The 14845-nt window shown below is 35.3% G+C and overlaps 1 protein-coding gene across 1 annotated transcript; it reads right to left on the bottom strand.

The window, feature by feature from the left end:
- Positions 1-9334: 9334 nt before the first annotated feature.
- Positions 9335-14643, bottom strand: LOC132037199 (putative glutamine amidotransferase GAT1_2.1). Its single transcript, XM_059427672.1, has 5 exons — positions 14402-14643; positions 13262-13575; positions 11786-12202; positions 10595-10801; positions 9335-9700 (listed from the first exon to the last, which is right to left on the bottom strand). The coding sequence occupies exons 1-5, from the start codon at positions 14490-14492 to the stop codon at positions 9446-9448; spliced, it is 1284 nt and encodes a 427-aa protein (XP_059283655.1). The 5' UTR covers positions 14493-14643; the 3' UTR covers positions 9335-9445.
- Positions 14644-14845: the final 202 nt, after the last annotated feature.

Here is a 14845-nt window from a genome sequence, read left to right as displayed (position 1 = left end):
TTTGGGCTTTTTTTGAATTGGGAGCGGAGAAATTTAATGACTGCATTTTTAGACATTTAAAAAACTAAAAGATTGAAGAGATTATAACTAAGCGGAACGGGTTCCTGACTTTTTTAAGATACAAGCAAAAACTCTGAGAGATGCAATGTCACCAATACTTATGTTGTCCTGAAAAAGCCATGTGTGTACCTATGCTTGATTAAGTGAGTTAGATGTCACCAAAAAACACTTATTAGCATTGTGTCTTTCCTCTTAACATAGCCAAACATTAGGGGATTTTTAAGGAGAGGCAACTAGTTGATCTTAATCAAGCCCAACTCCAAATGATTTTTTTGAAAATGCTCCCTGCTCAGTGCCTTGGTGAAGATGTTTGCTACCTGGTCCTCTGTCTTACAGAACTTCATATAGAACAAGCCCTTTTCAACATTATCACTTAGAAAATGGTGCCTCACATCAATGTTCTTGGTCCTTTTACGTTGCACTAGATTCTTCGCCATATTAAGTGCACTCGTATTATCACACAATAAGGGCCCACAATCAGTATGCACATCAAAATCCTCAAGTTGTTGTTTGATCTATAACAATTGAGCATAACAAGAGGCAGCAGCCACATACTCAGCTTCAACAGTAGAAAGAGCCACATAATTCTATTTCTTTGTACCCCATGAGATCAAGCATAACCCCAGAAAACGTGCCATTTCAGATGTGCTCTTCCTATCCACCAAGTATCCAGCATAATCAACATCAGCATATCTCCTGAAGGATAGAAGAGAACCAGGTCCTGGGTCACTTTTAGATACCTCAAGATTCTTTTTGTAGCTTTCAAATAAGATTCCTTTGGACTTGATTGGAACCTTGTACACAACCCAACACTAAGACAAATGTCCAGTCTGTTGGCAAGCATTAAATCTGATAGGACTCAATGATACCCCTATACATGGTTTCATTCTGGGAGAACTAGGTTTGTCCCCGTCTAACCGAGTAGCAAGTACATTAGGCATCGATGGCTTAGATTCTCCATCCCAAATCTTTTCATGACTCTCCTTAATGTATTTTTGTTGACTGATCATGCTGCCTTTTGGGGTTTGCTTTACTTGTAGCCCGAGGAAGAAATTTAGGTCACCCATCAAGCTCATCTCAAATTCACTTCCCATGAGCTTGGCAAATTCTTCACAAAGGGAATCACTGGTGGCACCAAAAATGATATCATCAACACAAAATTGCACAATCAACAGATTCCTTCCTCTTTTCTTTAGAAATAAGATATTGTCAATTTTTCCTTTTGTAAAGCCATTTTCAAGAAGAAACTTTGAAAATCTCTCATACCATGCTCGAGGAGCTTGTTTTAAACCTTTATGAGCCTTATCAAGCTTGAACACATGCTCAGGATGCTCATGACTTTCAAAACCAGGAGGTTTGTTGACAAAGACTTCCTCCTTCAGGTACCCATTAAGGAAGGCACTTTTGACATCCATTTGGAAAAATTTGAATTCCATATGAGATGCAAAAACAATAAGAATCCTAATAACTTTCATTCTTGCAACAACAGCAAAGGCCTCATCACAGTCAATACCTTCTTCTTGATTGTAGCCTTGAACTACCAGCCTTACCTTGTTCCTTGTGGTGTTTCCAAATTCATCAAGCATGTTGCGAAACACCCACCTAGTCTCAATTACTGTTCTGTCTGAAGGTCTAGGGACCAAGTGACACACCTTGTTTCTCTCAAATTGATGGAGCACTTCTTGCATAGCAACTATCTAGTCAGCATCTTTCAATGCCTCCTTGATATTTTTGGGTTCAATTTGAGATAAGAAAGCTCAGAAGGCAAACATATTTCTCTCCCTAGACCTAGTTTGAATACCAGAGTCGAAGGGAGTAATCACATTGTGGAGTGGATGAGAACCTTTGTGCTTCCAGTTAAATAGCTGGACTTCAAGATTCGAGGGACCAGGGTCCTCCATGTTTGATCTGTCATTGACATCTACAGATGCATGACTTCTGCTTCTTTGTTCATCCTCAGGAGTGCTTGAAATAGCATCAGCTACCCGATGTTCATCTTCAAGTGGGGTAATGGAGGAACCAGGTTCATCTGTGCCTTTTGGATACTCTACTGCATCTTCTCGACTTGGCTTATCATTTCAGTTTTTCCATTTGAGATTTCTATGGCCTCATCAGGAATTTTTGAAAATTCTCCATTTTCAGGTTTATCACCTAAATCATTTGATTCATCAAAGATTACATGCACACTTTCCTCTACACACTAAGTTCTTTTGTTGAAGACTTTGTATGCCTTACTATGAGAAGAGTACCCTAGGAAGATTCCTTCATCACTCTTAGCATTAATTTTCCCAAAGCCTTCTTACCATTGTTGAGAACAAACCATTTGCATTCAAAGGCTCTCAAGTAACTCAGCATGGGCTTTCTCCCATTTAGCAATTCATAGGGAGTTTTCTCAAGCAAGGACCTGATCATGCACCTATTGATCAAATGACAAGTAGTGTTAACAGCCTCAGCCCAAATACTTTAAAACACACCACTTGCCATCAGCATTGTCCTGGCCATATCTTTAAGTGACCGGTTTTTCCTCTCCACAACACCATTTTGCTGAGGTGTTCTAGGAGCAGAAAATTGTGGCTTACACCATTTTCAGCATAGAATTCTTCAAACTTAGCATTGTAAAACTCAGTATCATGATCAGATCTGATGCTCTCAACTTGATTTTCCAGCTTCACTTGAATCTATTCCACAAAGGCCACAAACACAGGGAATGTTTCATCTTTGGTTCTTATAAACAGAGTCCAAGTGAATCTGGAGTATTCATCAACAATCACAAAGATATACTTCGACGGAATGAAAAAGACATAGATGGTAGAATCGTAACCATAGAATACTGGAGTAGTTATCAACAATCACAAAGATATACTTCTTTCCTCCTCTGCTTTAAACCCTCATTGGCCCACACAGATCCATGTGAAGAAGATCTAATGACCTTGATGTGCTCACTTCATCTGACCTGCTTTCCTTCTATGCAAGCATTACACACCTTGTGATCTTTGAACTTGTGGCTTAAACACGTGTGGAGATATCTATAATATCCGTCTTTCTTCTCTTTTATTGTTTTATTGTCGTTCTATGTTCTATTCGGGGCAACAGAGGGGGAGGAGGGGTATGACCATTACTTTAGCTGATCTCTTATCTATCTAAGAAAACGGCTATTGGGATGCCTATTGAATTCTTCCTTCTAACATTGGATTCTAACAAGGCTAAGAGCAGCGGATATGGATAGAAGACCAAGAGCGCTTATGTATCATCTCCTATCGAAAAGCGAGGACATTTGATAACCCACGGACGAGGTCCTTCTCAACAAGGTTGTTTAGTAGATAGAAGCTTGCACGTCCCAGTCGCCTGTGCCACAGCTCAACATTATCATCTATAGCACTGAGGCATTTCAAATCACCACCATTCAATGAATCAAAATCTGCAACATAGATGTTCTTGAACCTTTTTCTATCGACCACTTCACCATTAGATTGGTAACGGTCTGAAGGAATGTGACAAGAACTTCACTAGTTTGCTTATCACGCTGCATTTGGGACACACCTACGAATCGTGCTTCAAGCCATTTACATAATAAACATTTTCAATCGCATGGGAGAGTGTTTTGACAATTTTGTTAATATCAAGAATATGTCCTTTCTTTCCATTTCCAAAAGACACACTCATACCTTGGAAGGCCTTGAGTGAGAGAAAATCATCCATTCTTCCAGTCATATGCTTCAAGCGGCCACTATTCATTTACCATTTTTGACTTCCTCCTCTCACTCCAGCCTATAAACAGAGTCACTTGCAATGGCCAGTTTGACCACAATGAGTGCATAACCAGTTATCAGTCATAGTAATATACTTGCACAGATTGTAGGGGGCTTTGGCCTTTTAAAAACCAATACCTTTCCTTCCACTATTACTCTTATACATATCAGCAACAACATCAGAGGACCTGGTCCAATGAAGTGACTTGTCAACATCAATTTTAACCTTTTTCAGATCCATTTGAAGTTGCCTATTCTTCTCTAGCTCAGCAGTGAGACTTATTTTGGTTTTCTTAAGCTTATTTTCAAGCTCAAGTAGTCTCAATCGTCCACTGTTTTCCTTTAGATGGAGTGTTCATCCATTTTTTCATTTGGCTTTGTAACGAGTAGAATTTTCTCTAGGTTACTTCCTCAACTCGTCTTTCGCATCTACAATGCGTTGACCACCAAATCATCCCTTACTTGTTCTAAAGCATTAATTTCTTCATTTAGAGCATTTTCTCATTAATAAGGCTATGATAGGCATCAATCAACACATTTGCTAAAGAAATCAATTTTTTCTGAGAGTAACTTTTCAAATTTTTCTGAACATCAAAAATATTTACCTCATCTTTTTCATTGTCATCATCAACGTCAGATCTGGCCATGAGTGCAAAGATTGACTCATATTCAGAAGGTTCATTGTCGATAGCCAGCATAGATGTATCGCCTTGATTATCTCCATCTTCAGATTCATTGGAAGAATCTCCCCAAGCAGCCAGGGCCTACTTTACCAAGTTGTCAGCAATATATTTTTTGTTGAACTTCTTGTCAAGGACCTAGTTCCTCTTAGCTGTCTTCTCAGCATTTTTATAATAATCCTGCTTGTGAAGAGGACATTCTTTGATGAAGTGTCCAGGCTTTCCACATTCGTGACATCAATCATTTCCTTTTAAGTTCCTGTTAGAGCTTCCTATCTTTGGGACCCTGCCATTTCTTAGAATTATTTTATGAAACCTTCGTGTGAGGTACGCCATCTCGGATTTATCAGAGCTTGCGTCATTTTTAGTAGCTTTAAGAACTAGGCTTTTCTCCATCTTTGGCTCTCTTCTTTCAAGATCCTTCTTTCTCTTCATCTCATACGTCTTACGGTTATCAATAAGCTCGTCAATTGTCAGTGCCTACAGGTCCTTGGCTTCAATGATGGCATTCACTTTACTTTCCCAAAAACCTGGTAGAACACAGAGTATTTTCCGGACTAGCCTGTTGGTTGGAATTATTTCTCCAAGAGAATGAAGCTCATTGATTATGGAGCTGAAATGAGTGTGCATATCATGAATGGACTCATCTTCTTTCATTTTAAACATCTCATGCTCAGTGGTAAGCAGATCTACTTTGGACTGCTTTACCTAAGTAGTTCCTTCATGGGCTGTTAGAAAAGCTTCCCATATTTCCTTAGCAGATCCACAAGATGAAACACGATTGTATTCATCTGGCCCAATACCACAAATCAAGATCTTCTCTTGCCTCGTAGTTCTTCTCCATATATTTCATGTCAGTTTCAGAGTATTCTTTTCTTGTTTTTGGAACTGACTTTGAGTTTTCCGAATCAGTCTTCATAGGGATAAAAGGACCATCATAGATGATGCTCTAAAGCTCTGAGTCCTCAACCATTATATAATTATGCATCTTTTTCTTCCACCACCCATAATACTTTCCATTAAACCTTGGAGGTCTGGTAGTTGATTGTCCTTCCTCGAGGTTTGATGGAGCAGCCATGATGAAGATACTTTCTAGGTGTTAACCTTTTAGAAAGAACCTAGTCTAATACCAATTGACAGAAGCTAAGCGTCCAAAGAAACAGTATAGAGAGTCAGGTTCTCTATCTATTCCCTCAAGTAAACAAACAGAAAGTAAATAAGACAAGATATTTTCGTGAAAAACTCCTTGCTCAAGGGATTAAAAACCACGACCCATCGGAGTAGGATTTCAACTTCACAAAAGTGAGTAACTTAAAGATTACAACCTCTTGCAGCCTAGGAATTAACAGCTTAATTCCTCACCCCTTACAATAACTCTATTGCAAGCTACAACCATTGACTAACTCTAGCCAAACAACCAAACTAACCTTGACTAGCTCTAGCCAAGCACCCACTTGACTAACTATAGCCAAGAAACCATAATAACAAAGGTTGAAACCTTCCTACAATGACGCTTCTCGAAAGTAAAGTAGGATTACAAATGAAGAACAAATGAGAAAGACTTAACAAACGTAAGACTTAAGACATCTTCAATTGTTGGGATCTGGTCCTTGAGTTTGACGAAGCTTTGTTCTTGGGAGCACTAAAGGAGCAGTGGCGGCTACACTTGAGAGAATACGATTTTCTGATTTTGCAAGTGATAGGTTAAGCATTGTAACTTGTTATATATATATATTGGGGAGCATGTGGAGTTATGTGACCATGGATAGGGACGTTTCATCTTTTAGTTTGGCCTCTAGCAAGCTGTAGCTTTGTTGTTGTTGTTCTGCCAGTCAGAACAATACCACAACTTTATAGCTGTAGCATTGACCGTACGACGCCCAAGGGACCTGATCGAGTGTCTGGTTCCTCTCTAGTTCCTCGAATGTTTGTCAAATCATCAAAACACAAAATGGCATAATTTATCAATATGCTTGTCCAATAGAGAGTAAGCAAGAGGACAGTAAAATACTGCTCCGATTTTTATGGAGTCATTTAGTCCCATTAAAAACTGTAGCAGTCTTTCATCTTGATAAGCCTTAAGGTTCTTTACCTTAGCTTCATAGTCACATTCACAAACACAATAAGAAAATATGGTTAGGGTGGAAAATATATTTAGGGTATCTAGTTCATCCCATAAACTGTTCATTTTAAAATAGTTTGATATACTAGAGTTGCCTTTTACCACAACACTCAATTATTTATGTTTTTGAAACAACTTTTCCCCATTTGTTTGACCAACCGTATCCTCCAAGTCATTCTAGAGATCTTTTACAATGTGAATACAATTCACTTTCAGCTATATTTTTTTAACAAGGAGTTAAGAAGCCATGAGAAGACTATATCATTACAACAAGCCTGAGCTTTCAAATTCTGCATAAGAAACAACTTTTCTTCTCTGTGTATTGAATGATTTCATTTTGCACAACTTTGTATGAATAGAATAAAAAGGAATCTAAGCGTAACTAAATTTTACCTGTGCCCTTACAAACTAATGGATAAAATGTAAAAGAAAAACCGAAACATATAGGCCAAACACATGTACGAGCCCGTTAAACTTGCCTGAAAATTTCATTTAGACACTTAACTTAGTCTTGTTTTAATTGAACAAAATACTATGTACATATTCGTCTCTATCAGATGCAACTAGCTCAACAATTGATCAGCCTTGTCCCAATTGAAGTGCATGTTATTAAGCACATCTGACGTGGAAAATAGTCTAATTAAAATATGCCGCATGTTTACAATAATCCACGTCAAATTTTAAATGGGTCACCCATTAAAATTTGATTTGTTCCCGTTCATATGCACAACCTAATACGCACTTCAATCGGAACAAGACTAATCGATTTTTGAGCTAGTTGTGTCTGATGGGGACAGATACGTACATAGTATTGTGTTCAATTGGAACAAGGTTAAATTCAAGTGTCTAAATAGGATTTCTGAACCAGTTTAACGGGCCGTACATGTGTTTGGCCAAACATTTGTCTACATACAAAAAAGGGCAGACTACATGAATGACAAACATTTGGGCTTTAATCAAGCCACATAGCATATTTTTCAATATTTACATTTTGTAGCAACATGCCAAGCTTCTAGCGCGTGTATTCGTTTTTTTCACTGTATTCATTTTTTATTTTCGCTATATTCATGAATACAACGAATTTTTTTCCCCATGTTTTTTCACTGTATTCATGAAAATGACTATCTGTATTCATAAATTCGATTGATGTATTCATATATACAACGAGTAAAACTGAATACATAAAAACATATATACACAAAAAATTAACAAACACCATTTTTTTCGGTATGTATACAACAAATACAGGCGTATACAACACAGATACACCAAAATATTAACAAATACAGGCGAAAAATAGTGTATATAACAAATACAGGCGAGAAACACTATATACACTCAAATACTGAATACAAGAAATAAAATTGACTGTATTCATTTGTATACACTTCAAATTCGCTGTATTCAGTTGTATATAAAAAGATCTTCTTCGAAAAACGTGAAAAATATTGTATACAGTGTATGTATACACAGATCTGGAAAAAAAACTTTTGAAAAATATTGTATACAGTGTATGTATACAACATACACTGTATGTATACACAGATCTGGGAAAAAAAAAACTTTCGGTCAGATCTGAAAAATTCCGATCAGATCTGTGTACACCTTCTTCTCCGTCATCATCACTGTCCGCTTCAGATCTGAAAAATTTCGATCAGATTTGTGTACACCTTCTTCTCCGTCATCATCACCGTCACCTTCTTCTCTTCAACCTTCTTCTCCATCGGTATTTTCGCTGGACACGTGGCGCCGAAGAAAGACGACGAAGTTGGCAGTAGTTTCGCCGGAGAAAGACGACGGAGGGAGGATGGAGGGAGAACGACAGCGATGGTGATTTTCGCCGGAGCTCTGGCGAGTGTGGAGGAGGAGAAGATGTTAGAGAGAGAGAGTGTGGAGGAGAGAGTTGTAGGTGTTAGAGAGAGGATAAGGAGAAGAAGTTATGTATTTTACGTTATTAGTTACTAAATGATATTAATATACAAATGTTTGTTATGAGAAGTAATTAAGTTAAACTATAGCTACTAAATGTCATTACCCACTAGAAGTTTGTCAAGCCGTGTAATTTGCCCTACAAAAAAATGAGCAAAAAATAACCTCAGCAAACTACTCTATTTTAGGCCCAAGTGTAGAAATGTTTGAACCACCAAGTTGAGGCCCAAAACCTAAAAGAGGCTATGTATATATGTTCAGCCTCTTTCAGACCAAGTTGATAAATTATCCATCACTATTGTTCTTCTTCAGAGATTGACCATGTCTGACATATTTTTTTCCAACAGCATGATCACACACTACTAAAAAATTTTTGTTTTTTTCTCACCGACATTTGGTAGGAAATTTGTGCTATAAAACATGATTTTCTCACCTTATTCTCACCGAACTAGCTCATTAGGAGAGCGCATGGTGAGAAACAGATTCCCAGTAAAACAATAGGAAACTTCATACTTTTTTTTTGTGTAAAAGTAATACTATTTAAATTTTTTCCACTGATATTCAATGAAAAATAATCAGCGGGAAACCAATGAGAAAATAGAGATTTTTTAGTAGTGATATATATATACGTTTGTGCCAAATGACATGACATGAAAAATTTCAACAAAGTCATTGTTTGGGACTTCCCGTCCAGAAAAAGACATGAACCAACCAAAAAAAGAGAAGACAAGAAAAAGGAGTGAATTTGCACTTTTGACTATTTTCCATACATGTAATTCCATAAAAGAGAAAAAGGATAAAAAACAACATTTTATTCATGTGATGTCACAAAAAATACTACATAAAACTTGACAACAAAGCAAATAAAACCAAAAACTCATGCATAAAGATCCAAATTGGACTCATCAAGAGGAGGCAACTTCATTAAAAATATCTTGGAGTTTTCTTTCTAATACTTCCGAACATATCTGTCCCATCATGTTGTAAAATGACTTTAGATCAGATAACTGTTCCACCGACATTTTCCCCATTACCTTCCTAGCTAACCCTTCTCTCTCTTCATTCATCTTCAATTTCTCTAAGTAGGAAGATACATTTCTCACTGTGGCTCCCATCTGAATTAACCTTGCTTCTTGTAGGAGACTCAATGCTGTATTTGACTGTAATATTACATAATCAACAACAATTAATGATGAATCCAAGTTATATGTATCATAAAATTTAAAAAATTTATATTATTAAGTCTTTCAAAAGATATTTACAAATGAGCCTCTTCAAAATGTGAGATTATAGAATACCTCCTATAACATATAAATGTAATCTAACGGTATAAAATTTCATACCGTATATACAATTTAAATCCGTTACTAATGATTTGACTGCAATATTACATAATCAAGCACAATTAAGAATAACTGCACGCAGTAACGGAAAGCAAGATTTTTATCAAAAAATTTCATAATTTTATTTTTTCATAACGGCAAAAGGGAGTTCAGATGCATTTCCTTTATCCCTCTAGCTCCACACATGCGTGTGAGTTTTTGCTATTAAATAGTGATTGCATTATATCAATTGTGGTAGCGAGTTAACTTCATGTGTGATCATTGAAGTTTATCAACTATAAAATAATAAGATTATAAAGCTATTTTTACAAAAATAAATGTATTTTGTCCATTATGACAGTAAAATCACAAAATTATTTTTTGATACGTTAAAGTACCTAAATTAGGTCTTAATTGATCATGAAATACAAATGACCAGAGACCAAATTAAAGACTCAGATGTTGCCAATAACAAAAGATTAAAAAAAATTGATTAACCATATTTTAGAAACTAAAGACAATTTTAAATGAAACAAAAAATAAAATAAAGAAACGATTACCCCCCACACCAAACATTTTGACTTTTCGTTTATTTGAATTTACCAAGCAACTATACACATAGTTTAATTACTTTAATATGAAATATTTAAGAATTTATTATTAGAGCGGCTAAATTTCAATTACTTTAGCGTGACAAAATAATTTTGTGTTTTTATGCAGGATAGTATATACCTCTAGGAACTCTGCTCCAGCATCTAAGTCAGATTCTTTAGATGGATGCATCTGGCTGCTTCCTTCATATATATTCCTAGCAAGAGAGAAGCTTTTTATTATAATTTTCCTCTTTTTCTCCATTTCTTGATTTAGCTTTATGTGTTTTTGGACACTTGTTGAGCTATTCAACTTCTTGTTATAAGCAACTACAGCCTTCACAAACTCCTGCAAATCACAATCAACTTAAATATCGGATAGCAGCAAACAAACAAAAAGAGACTCCTACCACAATCATCCACGATTTTACTATAAATAGTTTTCTTCACAATAAGTGAATTTAACTAAAAGGTAGCCTGTCATATTTTTAAGTTATTAATCCCATTTTCACCTAGTATACTAATTATGTGATTTTTCGATATTATAATATATTTTAATATGTTATAACAGGTAATCTGTCTTTAAGTTTCAAGTCAATATTAATCCCATTTTTTTTTAAATTTATATATAGAAATGCAACTATTTAAATGACCAATAGCGTAACTTTCTTTTACCCTTTCCGCATGTAGAAGCTAAACATATTAGGATTCTAACTTATATACTTTCCTCTATCCCAAGTTAAGCGAAGAGGTTCGGAGTATAAGAGTTAAAACAGTTAACTATGACAAAAGTATAGATTTTTCAAATTTGTTAAAACTAACATTTACATATGTAAAAACTACACGAGAAATACTAGAAGTCAACATATATAGCTAATAATTTAAATTATTTTAAAAAAAATAAAAAATTACAGACAAACAAAAAACTGTTTGACTCCCAAAACAGTAACACCTCCACTAAACGGGACTAAGGAGTAATAATATAAAGAATTATTATCCTATCATTGCATTTAACATGTTTGACCAGGTAACCTGCCTTATTTAGTTGTTAATCAAAATCTTTTGTTCGGTGATCTGCAGTTTTCTTTTATGCAGAGGCGGGATCTGGATTTTTAACTTATGAGATTTGAATTTCTAGAAAAAGGCTACTTATTATTTTATGGCTGAATTATTTATTAAGGTAAATTTTTAAATATGAATACAGAATTTGGAATGAAGTTACTGAATTACGTCGAACCCGGAAGTAAAACTATAGCTCCACTCCGCTTTTATGTGACCTTATAATGTAATAAAATTATCACAAAACACATAGGAGTGAGAAGTGTAGAGGAACCTGATAAGCAAATGTGCATCCAGGATAATCAAACTCATCTGTATCAGGTTGCCTCATTCTCTCTGGATGAAATTGAAGTCCCATAATAAATTTACCTTCCTCAGGATTATAAGCATCAGGATCATAGAACCCTTCAATTAAACCACCAGGTGAAAATGCCATAGGAACAAACCTTGGGGCCAACTTCTTGACTCCTTGATGGTGATAACTATTGACATTAATTTCCATTTTATCATCTTCTAATGAATCCTTGAACCAATAGTGCAATGGAGTATTTTCAATAATCTTGACTACATGTCTATGATTATCATAGTTATCATAATCAATGTGGACTACACTTTTATCTTGAGGGAGGTTTCTTGAGAGTTCTTTTTCAATGTCTCGATAAAGAGTTCCTCCACATGCTACATTAAGTACCTGAAAAGGTAGACAAAAGTGGATTCAAAATTTAAACTTTAACGCATTTAATTTTGCAAGTTTTTAACATTAAATTTGTTGTAATTGAAATAATGGGTTCTAAATTTAATATTAATCGAAATATTAATAATTTTTCATGTATGTCAAAAGTGCTAGAGTTACTTCAACATTGGGTCTTACTCAAGAGACGGAATGAAGGATTTAGGGTGTGTTTTGTACGAAGGAAAATATTTATTAAAATGCTTACTTGAAAAATAAGTAATTTTCTTATTTATTTTCTTGTGTTTGCTATGTAAGTAAAACATATTATCCCAAAAGTATTTGTATATAGTCCACAAACAATATGGGAGTGGGGAGGGGATTAGGAGTGTGGGGGTACGTGCTTGGTGTGTATGTGGACTATGAGGGTGAGAGTGGGGATGGGATGTGTTGGTGGGTGGAAAAGAAACAATAAATGTGGAATAACATTTGTAAAACGTCTTTTTCCTATTTTCATTAGGGAGGTTATTTTTCTCATTTTTAAGGAAATTGTTTGCATAGATAAAATATTTTAATCTACCAAACAAGGAAACAAATAGAAAAAATTTCCTCTATACCAAAGACTCCCTTGATCTTTATTGGAGTAGTTTGAAGTTATGAGTTCTTTGAAATTATAAATAACAAATAGAATGCTTTTTCTAATTTCCATGATTTATACACACACATACAGATATTGAACTTATCCTAAAAACCATACATTTGCCACCAAGTACAGTCAGACTTTTCTACAATAACCACCATTTATAACCAAATTCCATTATAATAGCCTAAGTTACTCGAACTCTTCAAAAGTATTGCCGCACCCGTGTCGGATCCTCCTAAAATACACTATTTTTGAAGGATCCGACACGCATCCGACGATATTTTAGGAGAGTCCGAGTAACATAGATAATAGCCACGTTTTATGTGGAATCAATCTTTCATGTTATATTATATTATATATTCTCTATAACAACATTTCGCTATGAAAAGTAAAGTTAGCGTGACACATACTGCCATTATAAAGAGGATCGACTGTACCTGTGAGCCTCGGCATATTCCCAAGTAAGGTATGTTCCTTTCAAGACAGAGCTTTGCCAATCTCAGCTCAATGTTGTCTTTTTCTTTGTCAATGGCTGTATCACTTGCATGTTGTCTCCGAATGTCTTCGATTTCTTCTGGAGAGAGATCATTCGATTCGTCGTCATATAGAGAAGGGTCTAAATCTTCTCCTTCACATAGAAGAACTCCATGAATTGGCTCAAAGCTTTCTAATAACATATGGACACCTGAAACTCGAGGAACAATAACTGGGACAGCTCCATAGCTTACTATAAGATCAAGATGATATTCTCCTGAAAATATATGGCAGACAAATGATCATTAATTTGTGATTGATCCGATAATGTGGAAGAATAAAGAACTCTAATAAGAGGATTCAAAAAACAAAGCAAGAATGCTAGAAATCCGTGATTCAAACCTTTGCTTATAACTCTACAAGAATAAGAAAGCTCATTTTACATGTATCCCCCACCACATCGGGTGTGCTTAACCTCGATCGTTGATGGCTTATTATTTTTGTTAAAAAAGAAACCTTTGACGCATCGTAAATTTTGATTCACCTTTATACATATATAAAATACACGTTTATCCTATCTATACCATATAATTTTCCGACCAAAAGAATTCTATTGAGCCTCTTGCTTCCACATACCTTTCCTAATTATTCTACTAGTAAGATTTAACAAAGCCCTTTGAGAATAAATCGCAAAAAAATAATCATTAAATTGTGATTGATAACACGGCAGTACCAGGAATTCTAACAAGAAGAAAATGCAAACATCCAAAATTCTAGCTAAGGGATTAAAGAAGTTGCAAAAATGCTACAATTGAAATTTGAACGCATGATCATAACATTGGAATCTTTTCTTGAATCTATAGGATTCAAGTTCAACAAATTATATATATATATATATATATATATATATATATATATAAAGTCTGCAAAAAAAAAAAAAATTGTGGTTCTTTTTACATAGTACTACAATTTTTCCGACTAAGGTGATTCTATTAAGTCCTCCCCTGATTTTTCTGCTAGTAAAAACTAACGAAGTCCTTTAAAATTTTAATTAAACATAGAAATTGACGTTAAGAAATGAGGACAAAAAATTAAAGGCGTACCAACAAAATCAACAAACTTGTTCTTGCGGACGGTTCTTCTAGAGACGATGAGGACACGAGGTAGTACTACAGAGAGCTCGGCGGCGGCCATGGCAAGAAGACTTATTAATAAAAATTATATGCTATAATGGTTAATTGTTAATGAGTGGTTAGTACTGGTCAGTTGTACATACAGAAATAATAAAGAAAATATTTATAAGTGAAAAAGAGAGGAAGAAAAGATGGAGATGAAATTCCAATTACATGAAGATTCTATTTATATAGAGAGCTTAGTTGGTGGTTGAGTAGAAAAAAGTGGAAAGTTCAGGGCTTTAGAACGACCCGCCGCGTAAGTGCTCACGTAGGGTGAGGATCTATTAAGGGTGGATCTAGTGGCATGTAACAATTACTATAGTTTATAGTCGAGAAAAGGCCATAAATAGTCCCTTATCTATGAGAGTAGGT

The sequence above is a fragment of the Lycium ferocissimum genome, chromosome 11 (genome assembly GCF_029784015.1).
Source record: "Lycium ferocissimum isolate CSIRO_LF1 chromosome 11, AGI_CSIRO_Lferr_CH_V1, whole genome shotgun sequence".
In the NCBI taxonomy this organism is placed as follows: Eukaryota; Viridiplantae; Streptophyta; class Magnoliopsida; order Solanales; family Solanaceae; genus Lycium; species Lycium ferocissimum.
This window is presented reverse-complemented; position numbering and strand designations above follow the sequence as displayed.

What these genes read in the sequence shown, in the direction of transcription:
- LOC132037199 (XM_059427672.1), bottom strand. Translation starts at nt 14,492, where the DNA reads ATGGCCGCCGCCGAGCTCTCTGTAGTACTACCTCGTGTCCTCATCGTC. An exon ending in CAAGTTTGTTGATTTTGTTG is followed by an intron (nt 13,576 to 14,401) that starts GTACGCCTTTAA and finishes ATATATTTTCAG; the next exon opens with GAGAATATCATCTTGATCTT. An exon ending in GATGCACATTTGCTTATCAG is followed by an intron (nt 10,802 to 11,785) that starts GTTCCTCTACAC and finishes TGTGATTTGCAG; the next exon opens with GAGTTTGTGAAGGCTGTAGT.